The sequence below is a fragment of the Chrysochloris asiatica genome, unplaced genomic scaffold (genome assembly GCF_000296735.1).
Source record: "Chrysochloris asiatica unplaced genomic scaffold, ChrAsi1.0 scaffold00077, whole genome shotgun sequence".
Taxonomy (NCBI): domain Eukaryota; kingdom Metazoa; phylum Chordata; class Mammalia; order Afrosoricida; family Chrysochloridae; genus Chrysochloris; species Chrysochloris asiatica.
Genome location: NW_006408595.1, coordinates 8,403,447 through 8,425,256, shown reverse-complemented (window position 1 = coordinate 8,425,256; position 21,810 = coordinate 8,403,447). Strand labels below are relative to the sequence as shown.

The window sequence follows — 21,810 nt, the reverse complement described above, 5'->3', positions numbered from 1 at the left end:
CTACAAAGGCAAGAAGTGACTGGTTTACAAGCTTTCAAGAGGGAACCTAGAGCCAGGGGGCATGGAGGAAGGTAGAATCTCCAGTGAGTACTATCCAATCTGTCTAGGCGGAGCTGATGAAATGAAATGCAGATGGGTCTCTAGAGATACAATAGTGAATAATTGTTATCAGGATGGATTGTGAGGGATGGAAATTTAAAGGTAGACGTTTTATAGCAAGGAGCGGAGTTCCCTAGGAGCCGAGAGCGGGACCCTACTCAGAGAAGCAGCAAAGCCTGAGATGGATGCAGAGATGATGACGTGGAGCGATGGAGCAGCTGGGGACTTTAGATCCAGAAAGGGAGAGGGACTGTGTGCTGAAGACTGCGGGGGGTGGGGGTGGGGGTGGGTGAGTGTAGGGGGCAGCCTTGTGTATACCCTTTGGTTGGTTGATGATGCATGGAGGGGACTGGAACCATGGCAATGAAGTGATATACGATAGAATGAATGTAAAACGAATGTTCTCCCATATAAACTATCATATAATTCACAATAAAACATTTAAAAAAAAAATCAGTCAGTGAAAAACCCTTTGGATCACAGTGGTCTGGTCGGTACCCAATCGTGGGGCTGGTGCAGGACTGGGCAGCCTTTTGTCTTGTGTGTATGGGGGTCTCAATGAGTCAGGTAAGCTCAACAGGAGCTAATAACAACAAGGGTAAGGGTCACTGCATTGCTGTGCCTTCCTTCTCGGGTCTACTTGAAATACAAGTTAATAGGAACAGGCCGTTGCTACGGCTGCATACCATCAAGTTGGTTCCAACTCATAGTGACCATGTATAGGTTTCAGAGGATGCAGAAAGCCTTATCTTCCTCCTGCAGAGCAACTGGTGGATTCAAATCCACTATGTGGAACAGGCTAGTAATCACTAAATGCAAGTACATTTCCTTAAGAAAATATTTCATTTTTAAAATGTAAGCATGCATACGATATAACAACTTATTTTAAGAATGTATCTAAGTTTCATACTAATTCATGAGGAAAGTATGGCAAGAAAGCTATTTTTTTTAACAGATTTTTTTAAAAATAGAAATCAATTAAAAAGTTTTACATACTGGGAGAATTTCTTCTAAACCTTCTGATCTAACTAGAAACTAAATGAACAATTTATCATCTTTACATAAGAGCTAAGCAATGCTGGTAAAGATAAGAATATTTCACTTTGATTTCATAATTATAAGCAGAATCACTTTTGTTATTAATTGAATATGGGAAACTTACCACACCAAAGCTATAGATGTCAGACTTGGGTGTGATTTCTCCTCGCAGAGCTTCAGGTGCCATATAAGCTGTTGTTCCCACAATTCTGCTCGTCATGACTGTCTGGGCAAACTTCTGAGAAGCCCGTGCAAGCCCAAAGTCAGATATTTTGGCTATGAAGGCTTCATCTAATAAGATATTAGCACTGAAAAAAGTTTGAAGTTTAGAGCAAAAAACTGTTTTTCTTCCCCAACAAGTCATTTTATTTTTTATCTATCTATCTATCATCTATCTATCTATCTATCTATCTATCTATCTATCTATCTATCTATCTGTCTGTCTGTCTGTCTGTCTGTCTGTCTGTCTGTCTGTCTATCTATCTATCTATCTATCTATCTATCATCTATCTATCTATCTATCTATCATCATCTATCTATCTATCTATCTATCTATCTATCTATCTATCATCTATCTATCACATATCATAAAAGCCTGATATTTGTGGAAATAAATTTGGAATTCAGATTATAGCTCAAGAGAAATCACTGTGTTTTTTCCCTTTTGTTTCTTGAGAAAAGTTAAGAAACTAGAAATAAAACTGCCAAGCCAGTGACCAGAGTCCTGGTTTGAAGAACTCAAGTTTGGTTTGAGCCACAAGGTTGGCGGTTCAAACCCACCAGCCACTCCTTGGAAACCCTATACAGGGCCACTATGAGTTGGAATCGACTCAAATGCACTTAACAACAACATGCCAGTGACAGACATTTTCATTATTTCATAAATAATTGACTATAGGGAAATTCCTCTCATAATCTTCTAAGGAATCATTCTTGATTACTTTCCTAACATTTCTCAATTCATATAAAAACAAATTTCTAACTAACTTTTTAGAATTATCTTTTTGTCTGTACTATCTGAAATCTTTTGAGGAATGACTATGGCTAAAAGATCTTTATTTATTAATTATATGTATTCATTTATGCTACTTTTCTTCATTATTGAGGATTCCATGAGTATTAGTATATAAGCTTGATGCTACATATGGGTGGAATCTTACAATCATATCTTTAACAAAGGCATGTGAATAAATTATTAAAAACAAAACAGTGGATGGTACATAGTGGAGGTACTACAAAATGCTGTGAGAACAACCATGTACCTGGAAGAACTAAGGGAAGTTCCAAAGAGAAGGTGACAAGTGTGTGTAAAGAAAGGCAGATCAGGCAACTGAGGCAGCATGTACAAAATAACAAAAACATGACAGCCTGCGGTGCACAATACGATCAAATGCAAGAGATTGGTGTGAATAGAAAATGGGGTGAATTTGAACAGAATACCAACTAAATTTTTCATAATGGAGGACAAATGTTATCAGACTTGAGTTTTAGGATCACAGTCCCGGCAGAGCTGTAGGGAGGAGATGAGTACTGACACACACTGGTTGTACATTGTTGACCAGTTAGGAAGCTTTGCAACAACATAAATGAGAGCTAATGAGAGTCTACACACAAGGCAGTGCACTGGGCTAAATATGAACTGAAAACTTTGAGGAACAGTCAGCAGGACTTTATAGCTAATAGGATACGGGGAATAAGAAATAATCTAGGAGACTGGATCAACAGTGATCACTGGATCCAAAGCATGTGGGTTAGAAGAGATACTTAGTTTGATTTCTTTCTTTCTTTTTATTAAGTTTTTATTGTGAATTGAGTGAAAGCTTACAGGGCAGAGCATCAGTTTTACATTCAACAAATCATATAATTTGTTTCATTACAATGATTATAATCCCCTCCAGGTACCATCGGTTAACAGTATTTTCTCTATTCATTTTAGTTCCTTTTTTAAAAACACTCAGGCCTATATAATAATTTACACCACCAAAGGGCACATTCTACAAGTCTGCCTCCTGGCCACCCTCTCTCAGTCCCTCTCTTTCCATGAATCTAGAGTCCTCAGGTGCTCGCTCTCTCCATGTCCCCACCTCTGCCCCAATCTCTGGTGTTGCTGCTTCTCTGGATAAGGTCTCGTATTCCACTTGTGCTCTTCTCCCTTGACGGTCCTAGGGTCCTCTGTTTCTGGACTGTAAGATTAACTGCTCCCCTGGTTTTGTAACAAAACTTCTACTTTTACACTTGTGACAGCTGCAATTAATCATGATAACAATTACTCACTACTGACTCATAAGAAACTTACCCCCATCTCTTTTTACCAGACCCATCTAGACAAGATGAAAATTAGTCAGTGGGGACTATATCTTCCCTCACACACTCTCAGTTAACAGTGTTTCTCTCTATCCTCTTTAGCTTTTTTTGGGGGGGTGGGGGTGGGGGTGGAACTTTGCCTTTTTGGAATTTACAGTCTCGGCTTTTAGGGAAGGTTTTTACATTTATCTGTGGATATCCAGGGCTCATGTATGCGATTACTAACAAGCATAACTGAATAATCAGATGAGGGACAGTTTGCTATGTCTGCTAGGTGGCTAAAGTCTGATCCTCAGAGCCTATGGTTTGGATGGTCTGCAACGCTTGGGCCCATAGGGCCTTGAACTCCTGACCGGGTCTGCACGGTCTGCATCAGATTCCCCCTTATTTATTATTTGTTTAAGGGACGCTGCCTGTCTTAGGTGGTCAGTGCGAATTCCTCCATCTTACCTGTCATTGAAAATCATTGCAGCATGGCAATGAGTTTAGGTTGCTGAGGTTCCACGTGATCCTTACCCGTCTCTGGCCACACGTCCAGCATAAACAGCCGCCATCCGAGGAAGGCAGGGAGGGAGGAGAACAGCTGGGGACCCCTACGCAAGACGTTGCCAGACCACCACCTGCTCTAAGGTGACCAAGCTGAGGTTCAATCAAGTTCTTAGGGGATCTTAATCTCTAGCAGGGGTAGCAAATTAGTAGTCACTCACTGCTCAACTTGAGAATTACTTATATCAGAAATTTGAGCATGTAGCTGATGGATATCCACAGACAAGTGGATATTATTCCACAACCTCCTAAAATGCTGTTGAATTAAGTTCCAATCAAGTTCTGGATTACTGAAAAATAACATAAATCTACTTATATCGTGACCCTCACACACTCTTAAACTAAACTCCCTCTTGAAACCTTGTAAGCCAGTCACTTTGAGTCTTTATCTCCCCATGATTTTAGGTAGCCAATGTCTAAGTTGCCAGTCCCTATCTACCCTGTATACAGAGGGGATAGCATTAATACTTAATTTGAAGACTCCTTTCCTCTCTGTTGGTATTTTGAACTACTACAACCATAAGTATAGGTCAAGTTAATCAAATTGTAGCAATTTACACTGTTTCCTTTATCAAAAATTGTGGGGTTTTTTTATCTTCCTCGAGTTGAGTTCTGATTATCTAGCCATTTAGGCTAGGTCAAATGGGTACTATCTGCAAATCTGGGTGTTCTTGTGTGTCTCCCCTCACTTCAGATTAGCTGGATGTTTCACTCTCAGCTCTAGCCCTCTGTGGCTATGTCCTTGTTTGTGGGCTCAGGCAGCCCCAGGTTTCACCACCCTTTGGACCAATCAGCCCTTCCTCTTCTCTTTCTCATCTCCAGATCAACGGGAGTCTATGGAACGTGGTAGAACTCAACCTATATCTTTATTGCTGCCTTTCCTCCTCTTCCATTCACCAGTAGACCAATGTGGTCGTCAGCAAGCTTACATGCCTGTTCATGTGTTCCCTTTGAGTTTCAGTCTTAGAGGGGCTGAGTTTGATTTCTGACATGCTAACTCAAAGGAACCCTTGGGTTATCCAGGCAGAGGTGTTTATGGAAACTGGTTACTAAAAATACACAATTGCAAATTAGCGATACACATTTAGGAGCCATCCACATATAGACACAAGTTGGCACTGCCATAGTCTTACACTCAGCACGAACATGTAGAACGAACAGACGAACCCACAGGGTAAGGACAGGAGTGAATACCAAAACCAAAGGGATGAATGACGGTGTCTCTCCTCTTATCTATCCTCTCCATGTAGGCTCCCTTCTACATTCCTGGGAGCTTTAGTTTATAAATTACCCCAATTCCTTCTTCTGCTCTACCCTACTGGGTACCCTCTCCCTCCTACCTGAAGCCTTCCTTGTAGGCATAAGTTGGTGGTGGTTGTGTGCCTTTAAGCTAGTTCTAACTCATAGTGACCCTAGATAGGATTTCCAAGCCTATAACTCTTTATAGAAGCAGAAAGCCTCATCTTTCTCCCAAAGAGAAACTGGTAGATTCAAAATGCTGACCTTGCAGTTAGCAGCCCAGCTCATAATCCACTGTGTTACCAGGGCTCCTTTATAGGCATTTGATGGTGGTGATTAGGTGCCACTGAGTTGGTTCTGACTCACAGTGGCTCTGTATAGGGTTTCTGAGGCTATATCTTTATGGGAGAAGAAAGCCTCATCTTTCTCCTGCAGAACAGATGGTAGTGTCGAAGTGTTGACCTTGAGGTTAGCAGCCCAACTCGTAACCAGTATGCTATCAGAGTTCCTTAACAACAATATCATCCTTTAAAAAAAGGTTTTCTGGATGACACAACTATTTCTAGCTACCACCCTCCACCAGCTAAGTGTATTAAAAAATTTGTCTACATCGTCATCTCAGTTCCTCAACTCCCACTCTATCCTCCAATACAATCTGGTTTCTGACTCAGTCACTACATGAACTGCTGCTGTTAGACACCATCAAGTTGGCTCCTAATTCATGTTGACTCCACACAAAGCCATCTGTTCAAAATGCTGTCTGGTCCTGCATCATCCCCACAATCAGTGGAGGAACAACCTGCTGTGATCCACTGTGATTTCACCAGTCGATTTTTCAGACTAGGTAGTCAGGCCTTTCTCCCAAGTCTTACTCAGGAAGCTTGCCTGAAATTTGTTCAGTATCACAGCCATGCACAAGCCTTCACTGACAGAGAACTGATGGCGTGAAGTGCACTGGCTGAGAACTGAACCCATGTTTCCAACATGGAAGGTGAGAAACTGGTCTTCCTGACGTCACAAATGGCCTCACAACACTAATCAAAGGATTAATCTTCAGTCCTCAGTCTGACCTCAGATAAGCTTGACTCTTCAGTACTCCTTCCTGGGAAACACTCTTGTTATCAGGGAGACCACCCTTCCTTCTCTGGTTTTCATCTTACCTTTCTGTATGCAATTTCTTAGATGCCTTTCTGGGCTCAATCTCTTCTACTTGGTCATTGAAATTTAGGATTTCTCATGACCTAAACTTAGTGCTTTTTCTTATTCTTGATCTCTCTCTTTTTAAAAAACTTTTTATTGTGAATTGAATGAAGGTTTAGAGAGAAGATTCTCAGTTTAACAGTCAGCAAATCTTACACTTTGCTTCATCTCAATGATTACAATCCCTTCCATGGAACAACACTTATCCACTTCCTCCCTGTGGTTCTATTTCTGTTCCACCCTCCTTCCCATCCCTTCTCAACTTTGTCCTTAGGTAAATATTGCTCTTTTGATTTTGAATGATTGGCCATTCCATCATGAGCATACCTTACTAGTTTTGTTGTCCCCACCCCTGTGTATCTATCGACTACTTGGCTGATAACTGGGCCACGAGGGTGGTTAAAGGTCATAGTCTCAGGTTCCTCCAGATTATTTCTGACCAGTAAGCCGGTCTTTTTTAAAAAATAATTTTGAGTTTTGTTCCACATTTTCTCCCATTGTATCCACGACCTTCTAATGTGATCCCTTTCTTAGCAGTTAGTAGTAGTAACAGGGTACCATCTAATTCTTCGGGTCTCCAAGTCATGGGGACTAATGTTCACATGTTCCATTAGTCCATTGGACTAATTGATCCCAAGCACCTTAAATTCTCATCACTCTTTTGTCTTCTACGTATGGACAGACCAATAGCTGCACCTTAGATGGCTGTAAGATCCCAGACACTACTCACCCAAGTAGGCTGTAGAACACTGTCTCTGTGGACTATGTTATGACAATTCACCATGGTGGCCCATGAGTCTCTCTCGCTCTTCAATTCTAACCTGACTATAAATAATATCCAAATTTATAACCTGTCTATATTCCTTTGAGCCCCATATCTGTGCATTGCATCTCTACTACTTCTTGGACTCTTAGTGTGGCACTATAGGAGCAGCACTGGACTGAGAACCACAAGGATCAACAATTCAAACCCACCAGCTGCTCCTCAGAAACTCTGTACAGGGTCGCTATGAGCTGGAACCGACTTGATAACACTTTAACAACAGCAACTTTTATAACTTAATAGCTCTTCAAACTTAAAATATACAAAAGATAACTTACGTTCACTACCACCCTACCTGAACCTGGTCCTCTTTCAGTGGTTTTCATATAACTGAGTTATGCCAATATTATTGCATCTCTAGAAGCCAGAAGCCCAGGAGTTAAACCTTACACTTCCCCTTTCCCTGCCTTCCCCACAGCAAAATCAGCAAAGTCATACCTACATAATCTCTCAAATCTGTTCCGTTCTCATCCTAAGAACTGCCAGCATGCAGACTCTGTGAAGGCTTCAAAATACCTCTTCTTATCAATTGTTTTCTTCACTCAACAGTGTGATCATCTCAAAATTTCATATGAGACCACATTCCTACCAACATTTTCCAATGGCCTCTATTCCACTTACAACCATAAGACTAAACTCCTTACTTTGGTCTATAAGGCCATACAGGGCCAAGCTCCCTGCTTACCTCTTCATTTTATCTGACATTAATCACCCCTCCAATTTCTGCATTTCAGTCATACTGCATTTTTTTTTTTTTTTAAGTTTTTACTGTGAATTGTGTGATAGTTTACATGGGAGAATACCAACTTTACATCCATTCCATCATATTTCATTTCATTGTAATGATTACAATCCCCTCCATACACTACAATTATTTTACTTTCTGAAATTCATCATGCTCCTATATTCTGTCAGCACTGGTCTTACAAATGCAGTTCTCTTTGTCTGGAATGCTCTTCTCCCATCTTCTATGGTGTTGTTGTTGTTATGGATCGTGAAGTCGGTTCTGACTTACAGTGACCCTGTACAGTTTCTGAGGCTGTAAGTCTTTACTGCAGAAGAAAGCCTCATCTTTCTCCTGTGGAACAGCTGGTAGTTTTAGACTGCTGACCTGAGGTTAGCAGCCCAATTCATAACCACTATGCTACCAGAGCTCCTTTCCCATCTTCTATAGAGAAAGATGAGGTGGTCTGCTCCTGTAAAGATTTACAGCCTCGGAAACACTGTGTAGGGTCGTTATGAGTCGGAACCGACTCCACGGCACATAACAACAACAACAACATAGATATCCTTATATTGTGCCAATTTATTTCCTGCTAATTCTTTGATTTGGGCTTCAACAGCACTGCTTCTGGGAACCCTTCATGACCCTAAGGACTAACTGATTCTCTTGTTATAAGGTATTAGAGCACTTGTCACTTTTTCTTTATAATATTAAAGATAGCTAATTATTCTACATTATGTTGTGCCCATTTGACTAATGTCAAGTTCCATAAGAGCTACATTCAATCATTATATCATCTACAGTGTCTTGCATAGCATTGTTGTTTCTGTTGTTAAGTGCTGGTGAGTTGGTTCCGACTCATAGTGACCCTGTATAGGGTTTTCAAGGCTTTAAATCTTTGCAGGATCAGAAAGCCTCATCTTTCTCCCAGGCAGTGGCTGGCAGGCTCAAACTGCAGACCCTGTGGTTTGCAGTCCAGTGATTATCAGATGGAGCATTATAGTTGGTGCTTGGTAAGCATCTGTTAACTAACTAAATAATAAGAAGGGAAAATGGAACTGCATTTATGAAAGATAACGGTGATTCAGAAAAGAGGGTGATCTAAAATTTAAGATCTGATAAGAAAAAAATCATCAGAAAGAAAAGAATACTACTTTTAAAAAGGTTAAGTTAAGAGCTAGCGCTATAGGATCAAATTGACAACAGCAGCTTGAAAGGTTAAACAGGAAGCTTAGCGGGCAGCGAGTTGAAGTTATCTGGACAGGAACAGCTCAGAAAAGGAACATGACAATGGCCGCACAATTCAAAGAACATAATCAGCATCACTGAAGTGCGCAGGCAGGAATTGTTGAGTTGGCCTACGTTTTGCTGTTTGTATTCTCAACAAAATAAGATACCTATTGCAATTAAAAAGCACACACACACAAAGATCAAGTATGCAGAGCCATGAAAATAGGACACTGGTATTTCACAATATAGTATGAAAATCTTAGGGAAAAGAGTTCTCTTGGAGTGATTAGAGAGGAAGGCCAACTGCTTAGGTGAAGACATGAGAAGAGTGAACAGAAAGAGTGAAGGCAAGATATCTTTTTAAGAAGGATTTCTGAGAGCTTTCGAAGAGGAGCATTTACCTTTTAATATCTCTATGGATATGATGGTTTTCATGTAAAAAATTGATGCCATTAGCTGCACCCTGAGCAATGTTGCATCTCGTGTGCCAAGAAAGTGGTGTAGTGCCATCCTTATGAAGAAACAAACAGACCAATTAAAAAAAAGAGAAAAGAAAATCTATGGAAAATATACAATCAAAATATTTTTCTAGACAACAACTGAAAATGGTATTACTGTGAAATCTGAGAGCCAGAATGTGAAAGGATTGCCTTGTGTTTCTGGGTCTCACAAGGTTTCTGCTTTGGACAGAGTGCACTGTTATCATTTTTCTAACGTTTGCTTTAGTGTAAAATAATTGGGTTTTCTTTCTCTGGAAGGTTTCTGCTTTATACAGGTTCCCACTTTTGGAGGTTTTACTGCTTATTGCTAATTAAGAATTTAGGACTATAATTTATTTTTAAGTTGCTAGTAAATAATCTTTAAATAACATCAAACAGGGGGTTACCACTTCTTATTTTTAGATAAAAATACATGAGCATCTTCCAAGTCCAGCCTTGACTGATAATTTTGCATCTTAGCTTCTCAACCAAGAGAATGGACATCTCAGTTGTTCACACATCAGCTGTGCAGTTTTCACAGAAAAGGGAATATGTGAAGCGTAATATGGTTTAAATGATCCTGTCACAAAGCGAATGTTAGTATTTTGACACAGAACCAGAAAGCCAAATAATTTGATGGACAAACATCTTACCAAACAAGACAGTCTGTCAAGCAATGAACCGTTGGGCATGTAAACATAAACTAAGCAGAGATCGTCACCATCACTAGAGAAACCAAGTAGTTCTACTAAGTTTTCATGTTGACACCTGTGACAAACAATTTCCATAATTAAACTTACCACCAGAATGGTTATAATACACATTTATATACTCAGCTGTTGGTGGAAAATTATTTACTTTAGAGCTTTAACAGGAAAATCATGATATGCTATATATCATTATTAATATATTATTTATGGTATTATAACTTTCTATAGCAAACATTCAATAATCTAGATGAGTGGAATTTGTGATAGTTTGGTAAAGAACTAGACTGAGGTTTCTATTTGTTTATCACAATTTACAATTACGATATTAGGAACAAGAGATCAAGAAGTCTGGTATGAAATGATTTCCAGTGTTTTGACTCCAGAATGTGGAAAAAACAGATCTGCAAGTATCTGTTCTCTAATCAGATTTAATTTATACATTCCTGATCCTTAATCACATTTGATAACGTAACTGTACCTAAGCTTCTTTATGTACTTGTGAGTAATAAAACTAAAGAGGGCTGTAGTGTACTCGAACTGTAGGCACCTATAATATGGAACAAACCTGGGCACAGAGTATCAAGTCCTAACTAAGTTTAAAGTCCAGCTCGGCCACCTACTGGATATGTGACCTACAGCAAGTTAGAAATCTCACTGAGCCTCATCTCCTTTACCTATGAATGGGGGTAATACTACCTATGATGGTACACAGATGCTGTGAAAATTATGAGCATCCTGGTGTGGTGCTGTGGGCTAATGCATCTGACTCCAAAGTTGTTTGAACTGCAAGGTCAGTGGTTCAAGCTCACCAGCTGTTCCTTGGAAACCCTATACAGGGTCACTATGGGTCGGAATTGACTCAATGGCACTTAACAACAGCATATGGAGCTGTGTGTTAATGCACTGTACTGCACGGTTGGCTTGAACCTCAAGGCTGGCATCTCAAGTTCACCAGCCATTCCTCAGAAACCCTATACAGGGTTTCTATGAATGGGAACTGACTTGACACCACTTAACAACACTATTCATATGGGAGAGCCTAGTTACTCCAGGTACATGATAAAGGTTCCACGCAAGTGTTCATTCAAAACGTTCTAAAATTTTCATTGTTCATTATATCAAAGCAGCCTTCCTCTGTTGTGTCTGTTAGAACTCACTGTGACTCTGTAAGGCAGAGTAGAGCTGTCCCACAGTGTTTCTAAGGCTGCAATATTTACAGAAGTCGGCAGTCACACGTGTATCTTTCTCCCATGGAGCGGCTGGTGGGATCAAACCATTCACCTTTCAATGAACAGTCAAGCGCTTAGCACTGCATCACCAGGGCTCCTTAGACCTCTCCTACATTCACTTTATAAATATTTTAATAAGTGTAAATTAAAATAACAAGTGTTCTACTTTCTACCAAACTGGTGCATTTTTTAAAATAATGAGTTAACATATGCTAAGTTTACATAATGTGTAAGGAACTATGGTCATGATTGGATCTCTTTGTTTTAGTTAATTCTTGTAAGAACTCAATGAAGTTAGCAATATTATTGTTCCAGTTTAGAGATGAGAAAACACACGAATAGAGTATGAAGCTTAACTAAGGTCATTCAGTAGTAAGGGCTTACTACAAAACAGTATGAGCAATGGTGGTGAGGAGCAGTGACATTTAAAACCACCACATGCCGCTGGTAGGATTGCCAAGTCATCACTTATCCAGACAGTCCTTTGGACACTACTTAGAAAGTCTTTAAAAAGTTCACGTACTTTGACCCAGAAATTCTAGGATTTAATCCTGATGAACTAAGCAGAGTTGCTTTTAAATTTTTATGTACAAAGGTGTTCTTAAGAGCTTTAATTTGTAATACTGAAAATGAGGGAAAAAACTAGTAGATAAATGATACTCACATATTATAGAATGAGATAAAATATTTTCAAATTATTTTTAATGACATTAGAAAGTTGCTACACATAAACATAAAGGAAATACATCAAAGTAATAGCAATAATAATCTCTGGGTGTTTTTTTAAGTGATAATTTTTATTATTTAAAGAATATTTTCCTGCATTTCTCAGATTATCTACTTTGAACATGTATCTTTTAGGATTGTTGTTGTTGTTAAGTGCCATCTAGTCGGTTCCAATTTATAGCAACCTTGTATAGGGTTTCCGAGGAGCAGCTGGTGAGCTTAAACTGCTGACCTTGCAGTTCAAACCAACTTTGCAGTCTAGCACATTAACCCACAATGCCACACCAGGAGTTCATCTTTTAGGATTAGAGTATGAAGTAGAGGTTAGAGAACAAATTCCGAAATAAAAAAAAGGAGTTTAGATTTTTTTCCAGGGTTATTTTCACTGTAACTGAGTGAATCCCAGTTTAGTTCTTTCTTCAGGTATAGCAATTAGCAAGGGGCCTAATGGGTATAAATTAGTTCTAAAGAGTTAGGTCCATTATGATTCAAACTGAGGACTCCGACTGGATTGGATTCTGGAATGAGAAAGTCTGGGTCTGAATCTCAGCTCTGATACTTAGTGGCTTAGTTTTCATTGGCTGGTTTTCAAAAGTAGGTCACCAGGACTTTCTTTCTAGTCCATTTTAGTCTGCATGCTCCCCTGAAATCTGTTCAGCATCATGGCAACACGTAAGTCTCCACTGGCTGCACATGAGGAGCAATGAGTAGGAATTGAACCCAGGTCTCTGTTCTTCCTGGTAAGAACTGGAACACTGAGCCATCAGTGTCCACTGCTGGGAAAAAACCCCAAACTCCACTGCAGTCAAGTCAATTCTGACCCACAAAAGCCCTACAGGGCAGAGTAGAACTGCCCCCTAGGGTTTCCAGGGGTGTCAATCTGCCACATCCTTCTCCTGTGGAGCAGCTGGGGAGTTAGAGCCCCTGGCCTTTTGGTTAGCAGCTGGGCTATTCAACTACTGTGACACCAGGGTTCCTATCATATATTTAAGGGTCTGGTGGCTCTGTAGGATAAGCACTGAACTGTGAGCCACAGGTCAACAGTTTGAGTGCACCAGCCACTCCACAGGAGAAAGAGAGGCGTTCTGCTCCTGTCAAGATTTAAAGCCTTGGAAACCCTATTCAGGGTCACTCTGTTGAAATGGACTCCACAGCACTGAGCAACAACACCAAATGATTATATCTATATATATAGTTTAAAAATATCTCCCAATTTATCTCTCATAAATTCTGAAAATAAGATCATGGAAAGCAGTAAGGGAATTGAAACTTCCTGTAGCATTGCTGTGATTTAAAACATGACTGCTGTTCAATACACGTATAAGTACATGCAGTCATAGAACTGTAGACCTTTATTCTAAACTATCACTAGTTCTTGGCACACTATGGGTATGAAATACCTTTCCTGTTCTGCCAAATTAACACTTACTTTGCCATTACTTTTATTTCTTGATCAAACTGTTGCTTCAGTTCTTCAGTACTGATGTCAACCACCTGAAAAAATAAGATGAAATACAATACCACCCCATACAATAGCTCCATGTCTCCTAAAACTGGAAGCAAGCTCAATAGATAAATTGGCTAATCCCTCATTCTTGAAAACAAAAAGGCATTTCTTCCCATTTTATAAAACAACTGAGAGCTAGACTGATTTGTAATTTGCTTAAAGTCCCACATCTATCTAGTGAGAAAGGGAAGAACCATATATGCTTGCCATGTGAGGAAAAATGCAATAATATATGAGACTTCACTGCATTAGCATCTTGGGCGAGAAGTCTACATTTTAATAGTAAACAGAAGAAAATTTTGTAGGGAACATCTGAGTATTTGTAACATATCTGACAAGGGTGACTATCATACAAATATTTATTGCATTTGTATTTTTGGAACATAACAACAGATTTACTCTGGTTGTCAGGTACTGTCAAGTTGCCTTTGACTTCGAATGACTCCATGTGTTAGAGGAGAACTGCTCCATTGGGTTTTCAAAGTGATCATCTTTACCGACCCATAGCACCCCTATATGACAGAGTAGGACTGTCCCATAAGGCTTCCTAGGCGGTGACCTTCATGCGAGCTGATTGCCAGCTGTGGAGCAGCTGGGTGGGTTTGAACTACCAACCTTTCAGTTACCAGCTTAACCATTCTACCACTAAGATTCCTTACAGCAGAGTTAGATTTAGAAGATAACGACAATAATAAGTAAATGGTGAACAGCCTAATAGAAATAGAAGCAAAGTACATAACAAGAAAATTATCTTTTTCTGTTAATGTGTTTTTTCTAAGGTTTTATTTTTAAATGAGAAAGTTAATGTAAGGAAAGTTATTCCGTTTTAGATATTTTTCTTCACCTGTTACTATTTTAATCTTGATTATGTATGAAATGCTGTGTAGAGCAGGGCTTCTCAATTTTATTTAGTGACATCCCAATAATTTTTCTATATACACATGTATTTTCCTAGGGCAGGCACTTTCTGACAGATTTTTATATTAAGAATGACTCAACAGCTCTAACACCACCACCACCAATGTAGAATAATGTTTTCTTAAAGAAAAGCCGCTCTCCCTTTAATTCTTTTTCTTCCTGTAAATATAACTTACTGCTGCAAGCTTCTTTACTGCCACGGTTCTGTTGTTCAAGGAGCCTTTATAAACAACTCCAAATCCTCCTTCTCCCATTTTGTTACCGCCGGCAGAAAGGGGCCGCTCATCAAAGTTATTTGTGACATTCTTCAACTCATAAAATGAAAAGCTATGAAAACCTATGTCAATAAAATAAAGAAAAAAGTGCTTGGATAAAAACAAACATGCTGGTTTCAACAATTCAATATTTTCTCAATTTAGAGGTTTAACATATATGTAAATATTTCCAGTTTTTGATGACACTGTTTGGGAGAGGGTATAAAGCAGTTATTTAAATACAAATGGCAAGCTCTCTATCTTGAGGATTCTGTTTAATTCTTTGCCGATTTTAGTGGAAAGAAAAAAATGTCATCTTCTACTCAAAACTTTATTAGTAAATTTTCTTTACAAAAATGACCTGTCGAGTTGTGTAACTATTTACACTTTTTTTTCCCATAGCTTTGGTAGTTGTTTGGATGTCCCACTGCCTGTATTCATGGATAATCCACTTCAACAATGAAGATGCTACTGTTATTGTGAGCCGTGGAGTTGGTTCCAACTCATAGCGACTCTGTATAGGTTATCCAAGGCTGTAAATCTTTATGAGAATGCTCATCTTTATCCCATGGAGTGTCTGCTAGATTCAAACTGCTGACCCTGCAGTTAGCTGCACAATGTGTAACCCACTACCTGCTTGTTGTCGTTGTTGTTAGGTGCCATCGAGTTGGCACTGACTCATAGTGACCTTATGCACAGCAGAACGAAACAATGTCGGATCCTGGGCCAACCTCACTACTGTTGCCACACTTGAATCCATTGATGCTGCCACCTGGCCAATCCATCTCGCTGGGGGTTTCCTCTTTTCCTCTGACCCTCCATCTTACCAAGCATGATATCCTTTTCCAGCGACTGTTCCCTTCTGACAACATGTCCAAAGTTTGAGAGACAAAGTTTGGCCATCTTGGCCTCTAAGGAGCACTCTGGCTGTACTTCTTCCAAAACAGATCTATTGGTTTTTTTGGCAGTCCATGGCATTTTTAGTATTCTCCTCCAACACCACAATTCAAAGGCATCAATTCTTCTACGATCTTCCTTATTCACTGTCCAGCTTTCACATGCATATGAGAGGTTAATGAAAATACCATGGCTTGTTGTCAGGCGCACCTTAGTCCTCAAGCTGACAACTTTGCTCTTCAATACTTTAAAAAGTTCCTGTGCAGCAGATTTGCCTAATGCAATACGTCATCTGATCTCTTGACTGCTGCTTCCGTGAGTGTTGATAGTTGATCCAAGAAGAATGAAGTCCTTAACAACTTCAATCTTTTCTCTGTTAATAAGAATGTTGTTTATTGGTCCAGTGGTGAGGATTTTTGTTTTCTTTACATTGAGATGTACTCCATACCAAAGGCTGTGCTCTTCATACAATAAAGATAGGCTTAATAAATCATTAAAAACCCCACAAAAGAGCTATTACCATTGCACCTCAGGCTGCACAAATAAAAGGGAAGGTTTTACTGGTTTACTTTAAACCAGTCATGGGCTTACTGACAAATTCAGTAGTGGAAAGTACTACAATGCTACTTACGTGTATCACTAGCCTCTAAACTTTCATTCTCTGTACTTGAGGAGTCAGGAGGCAGATAGCTCAGTTCAAGGTTGCGTACTGGCACCACAGATGTCTCGGCTCTGCCATAGAGAGGCACCTGTTTCTGCTGAGCTGTTACTGCTTCATGAGAAGGTACTGTATACACAGTTTGGGGAACAGCATCTGCCAAATGAAATATGATACCAGTTTACCTCCAACAAAAAAAAGTGCTTATTAAAAAGTTTAGCTAGGAACTCGTTTCACCTAACATCACCCTAAATCCCTTATAGAACACACAGGAAGCTATCCAGGGAGAATATGTAAGCTATGCTGAAGATGAGTTGCATGGAACACTGGGTTTCACCGAACCTGCATCAGTAGCACTGGAGTACTTGTTTCAGAACATAGACTTTGAACCCAACTCCAGAGTTCTGATTACTTCAGGCACTAATCTGTACAAGAGGGTTTCAAAAAAATCTGTGGAAAAACTCCATTGTCTTTCAATTCCATTTTTTCCAGTAACTTTTTGAAGCTACTTCACACATTTAAGAATCATCCCAGGTGACTGATGCACAGTAAAAATTGAGAACCACGGGTATCAGTAATATCAAAGGGGAAAAAAGCAAGATTGTGAGGAAAGAACTGGGTATGCAAGCACAGTGAAAGAGAATGCAAGAAACTCATGATCATAAAGTCTCACTGGGAAATAATTTTCTACAGCCCAAACGGGGATTCTGAAATCTGTATGCTATTGTTAATACTGGAACAAAACGACCTGACTTTCTGATGGAATCAGATTCCATGAGGAACCTCCAGCAGCAGAGCAGCAGAGTCTTCAGGGTCCTGGGCTGCTTGTTAGGGGGCTGGAGAGAGTTGAAGGAATGAAAAGGACTGTATGAATCAAAGTAAGGTTCACCCACTATTATGGATCAAATAGTGTTCCCTGCCCCCAAATATGTGTCAACTTGCCTAGCCCACCATTCTCAATATTATGTAACTATTTTCCCTTTTGTGGTCTGATATAATTAGTGTATGTGTTATAATTCCTAACCTCTATGGAGTCCTGGTGTGGCGCTATGGGTTAATGCACCAGACTGCACAGCCATTTGAACTGCAAGGTCGGCGGTTCAAGCTCACCAGCAGCTCCTAGGCTACCCACTGGAACCCACTGGAATGGCACTTAACAATAACAGTGATGCTAATGAGCAGGGTTAGGGCAGTTATGTTAATAATGCAGGATACAATTTTCAGGATGAAGTTGTTAACTTTAGTAAATCTCTTTTGAGATATAAGAGATTAAAAAAGCAAGATTAAAAAACCTCAGTAGCACCCAGAAAGATGAGCCAGGGCTGAAGCATGTAATTGGAACCAAGAGTCCATGTGCTGAGAAGTATCTAGACCCAGGGGATGACTGATGCCAAGACACATGGAGATCTTTAAAGAACACCAAGCCCACAGATGCTGAAAGGAAACACGGATCTTCCTCCTAAATTATAAGCCTACAGAGAAAGCCTCCCCCTTGGAGTCCTGGATTCAGACTCCTAACCAATGAAATAATACATTTCCATTTGTTAAATGTATCTACGTGTGGTATTTCTGATATAGCAACACTAGATCACTAAGATGCCTACTATAAGAAAAAAATTAAGAGTGAGAAGAACTGTTCCTGTTTCTGACATTTATATTTGCAACTAATTGTTAACATCCTGGTTACACTCAGTTTACCTGGCAGCAAAAGACTTGCAGGGGCAAGAAACTCATTTTGTATCAAAAGATCCACGAGATCACCAACTGTGCAATTTGTGGTGCCCCAGTCAAACAGTAATTCACAAGTGGGACTTTTTCCAGTCAGAAGTAAGGCTTCAAATCTCCTTAAAAGCAAGTAACAAACAAAATTAGCATTAAAAGACTTAATATGAAAATAAGAATTATTCCTCCTGGCTTTTCTTCCATCACCACCAATAATACTTATTAGAGAAAAAGGCAGCAAAAGACCTAGTGACAATTACAAAGAGACAGGAAAGACAGGTAGAAGGAAAAAAGATGCCAAAGATAATGGTAACAGAAGTTAGTATCTACTCTGTACTTAACTGAATTCTTAGTAGGCTAAAGGATATTCAAAAGTGAACTCATTTATAGGTATACCTAGGAGATATTGAGGGTTCAGTTCCAGATCACGGCCATAAGGTGTCACATAAATGTTTTCTTTTCCTGGTGCATGTAAAAGTTATGTTTGCACTATGCTGTAGTCTGCTAAGCATTATGAGAAAGTCTGAAGTATTCTAAGAATTACCAAGATGTGACACAGAGACATGAAATGAGCACATATCCTGTCAGAAAAATGATGCCAAAAGGCTTGCTCAGTGCAGCTGTTGTTGGGTGCCCTGAAGTGGGTTCCGACTCCTAGTGCCCTATGTATAACAGAACGAACCACTGCCCGATCGTGCACCATATCCACAATCATTGCGATGTTTTGAGTCCATTGTTGCAGGCACTGCCTAATGCAGGGTTATGACAACCCTTTAATTAAAAAAAAAAAAGTGCAATTATCTGTAAAGTGCAATAAAGCAAAATGTAATAAAACAAGGAATGCCTGTAATTCTCAAAGATACTATGATTATTATCACTGTTTTACTAATGAGAAAGCTAAGCTTGGGAGGGTGAAGTAACCACAATCCATAGTCACATAGTCAATAAACTACACACAATGATATTTGATTTCAAATCTGACTTGATCAAAAGGTATACGCTCAATCTACTAAACTATATTACTTCCCTATGTAAATTATTGATTCTGTTAGCTATATAAATTTTAATAAATAAATCTGCATAAAGAAATAGAATATACACAGACCTAGGGAATTATTCCTTTGATCTTAACTACACTTTAATAAAATTGAAGGAAAAAGATCAGTTTTCTCTCCTGTTTCTTTGAAAATTGTTTTGAAAAGTAACATTTAAAACAACCAATAAATTGCTTTTCCTTCAAATTTTGAAAAAACTCAAACCTATAGTTGAAAGAACTGTAAAATGAACAAACATTTACTCTTCCCTCAGATTCATGGAATGACAAATTGATAACATTTTAGTATAATTGTGTTCTAGCCCTCTTGCTTGCTTTGGCTTTGTGTGTGTCTATATTTTACAGTCCAGGCCAGCTGTCTTACAGAATTTTTCACAATCTAAATCTATTGATTTTCTCATGATTAAATTCAGGTTCATAATCTTTGGGTTGGACACTGCATAGATAATTGTGTGTCCTTCCCACTGTATTACATCACATAATGGCAGTTTGAACCATTATTGGTAATGCCAAGTCTGAGAACAAATGTATCTTGTCCTCTACATCGTTCATAAGTTATCTGTGGATAATACTTAGAGACCCTGTGAATATTCTGTTCTTCAATGACTTTTCACCTATGGTTTTAACACTCACTGATGAATCTTGCACGGATCAATTATTCAATGGCGGTTGCAAATTGCTAACTTTCTAATGCTATCATCCGTCAACAAGCAGACGTGCTTCTGTAAAGAAGAGCTTTTCCTCCCCACCACCCCACCACTGGAGTCCCAGTGTGGCGCTGTGGGTTAGTGTGTTGGACTACAAGGCTGGTTTGAACCTCAAGGTTGGCAGTTCAAGCTCACCATCCACTCATTGGAAACCTTATACAGGGTTGCTATGAGTAGCAACTGACTCAACGGCACTTAACAACAACCCTACCACTGTCCCAACCACCCTCTGTAATTTTTTCAAAGTAAGCCCAGCAAACTATATTTAATAATTGGCTTTTGATGTTAAACTTGGACCTCTTCCAAGTAATTTAAGTAGCTCACTCTTCAAATGAGGAAACACTTCCAGGAAGAACTAATAAGGTAGTCAAGCTTTTTGTTTCTTTAGCAGGTTAATGTTGAAAATCACAAATTACTTTTCCTCTTGCTACCAAAGACAGCTCTGACAGACATTTGTTTGAACAGCAATGACTGACAAAAATAAAATTTGTATTATATTTTACACTAAGGCAAACAAGATGAGTAGAGAGGAAAACTGAATAGAGAGGAAGACAGTGTTGGAGAATCCTGGCTAAAGAGGAAAATTTTTGTTCACAGATATATATGCTTACAAGCAACAACTTTAAAATGTCAATTTAAAAAATTACTCAAGTACATTGGCCAAGGAAATTAAAGATTCACACACTGAGATATGGAGGCTTCAGAATTTTACTAGAGATTTTTTATAACATCCTTAGGTTATCACAATCTGTAAATGAGAAGTGTGAGGCAGAGTGAACTGTACTTTTCTTGACAAACAGAGAACTTGAGCAAAGGTGGAAATCTTTTTAATTCTAACATAAACTTATTTGACAGGCGACAGTTTGAGAGTCAAGCTGAAATGAAGTAAAAAACAAAAGGAAAAAAAAGACAGAGAAGGAGAGAGAGACAGAGATTACTTGTTACTTTATTTCCACCGGAGAAAACTCCACTCTAAACTACAACATTGGAAAGTATTTACGTGCATTAATCATTCTAGATTGTAATACAATTTTTTTTTTTTTTTAATGTATACATTACCTTGGAGCTCTGGTAGCGTAGTGGTTACGAATTGGGCTGCGAACCTTAAGGTCAGCAGTTCGAAACTACCAGCTCCTCCGCGGGAGAGAGATGAGGCTTTCTACTCCCGTAAAGATTTACACCCTCGGAAACCCTGTACAGGGTCGTTATGGGTCGGAACCGACTCGATGGCACTTAACAACAACAAAAACAACATACATTACCTTATGTGAAACTGATTGTATCTTCCATCACCGGATGGTTTTTTAATAGCTACAGCTAACTTTTTCCATCCTTCTTGAGGATCAATAAAATCTGACAATTTTCTAATTAGTCCAACATTGAGGCAGCGCACATATGTTGATGAAGTTATAGGTTTGTTCATCTTCTACTCCTAAAATATGGAAAATCCCCATTAAACTTTTACATTAGCTTTAGATATAATATCGACAGACATATACAGTTGGCAATCTGTTACAGCACAATAAAGGAACATACTAAATTCAACTAGTTGATACTCTAAGAGGGAATTAAATTGTATTTTATTTGTACAATTGTCCTCTGACATTGACTTTTGTTGTTGATTGTTGTTAGGTACCATTGGTTCTGACTTATAGTGACCCTATGCATAGCAGAAAGACCCTTGCCTGGTCCTGCACAATTTGAGGCCATTGTTGCTCCATTTTGTCAATTCATCTTGCTGGGGTA

General features: G+C 39.1%; 1 protein-coding gene across 1 annotated transcript in view; it reads right to left on the bottom strand.

Annotated features, from left to right (window-relative positions):
* IRAK4 (interleukin-1 receptor-associated kinase 4) overlaps positions 1 to 21,498 on the bottom strand; it is a 28,139-nt gene extending 6,641 nt beyond the window's left edge. The window contains exons 1-8 of the mRNA XM_006865348.1: positions 21,327 to 21,498; positions 18,280 to 18,425; positions 16,555 to 16,737; positions 14,949 to 15,109; positions 13,777 to 13,841; positions 10,336 to 10,450; positions 9,605 to 9,714; positions 1,262 to 1,445 (exon numbers count right to left, since the gene is read on the bottom strand). Of these exons, the coding sequence (XP_006865410.1) occupies positions 1,262 to 1,445; positions 9,605 to 9,714; positions 10,336 to 10,450; positions 13,777 to 13,841; positions 14,949 to 15,109; positions 16,555 to 16,737; positions 18,280 to 18,425; positions 21,327 to 21,487 (1,125 nt within the window). The 5' untranslated portion in view covers positions 21,488 to 21,498. The remainder of the gene's footprint in view (positions 1 to 1,261; positions 1,446 to 9,604; positions 9,715 to 10,335; positions 10,451 to 13,776; positions 13,842 to 14,948; positions 15,110 to 16,554; positions 16,738 to 18,279; positions 18,426 to 21,326) is intronic.
* Between the last annotated feature and the right edge of the window lie 312 nt (positions 21,499 to 21,810).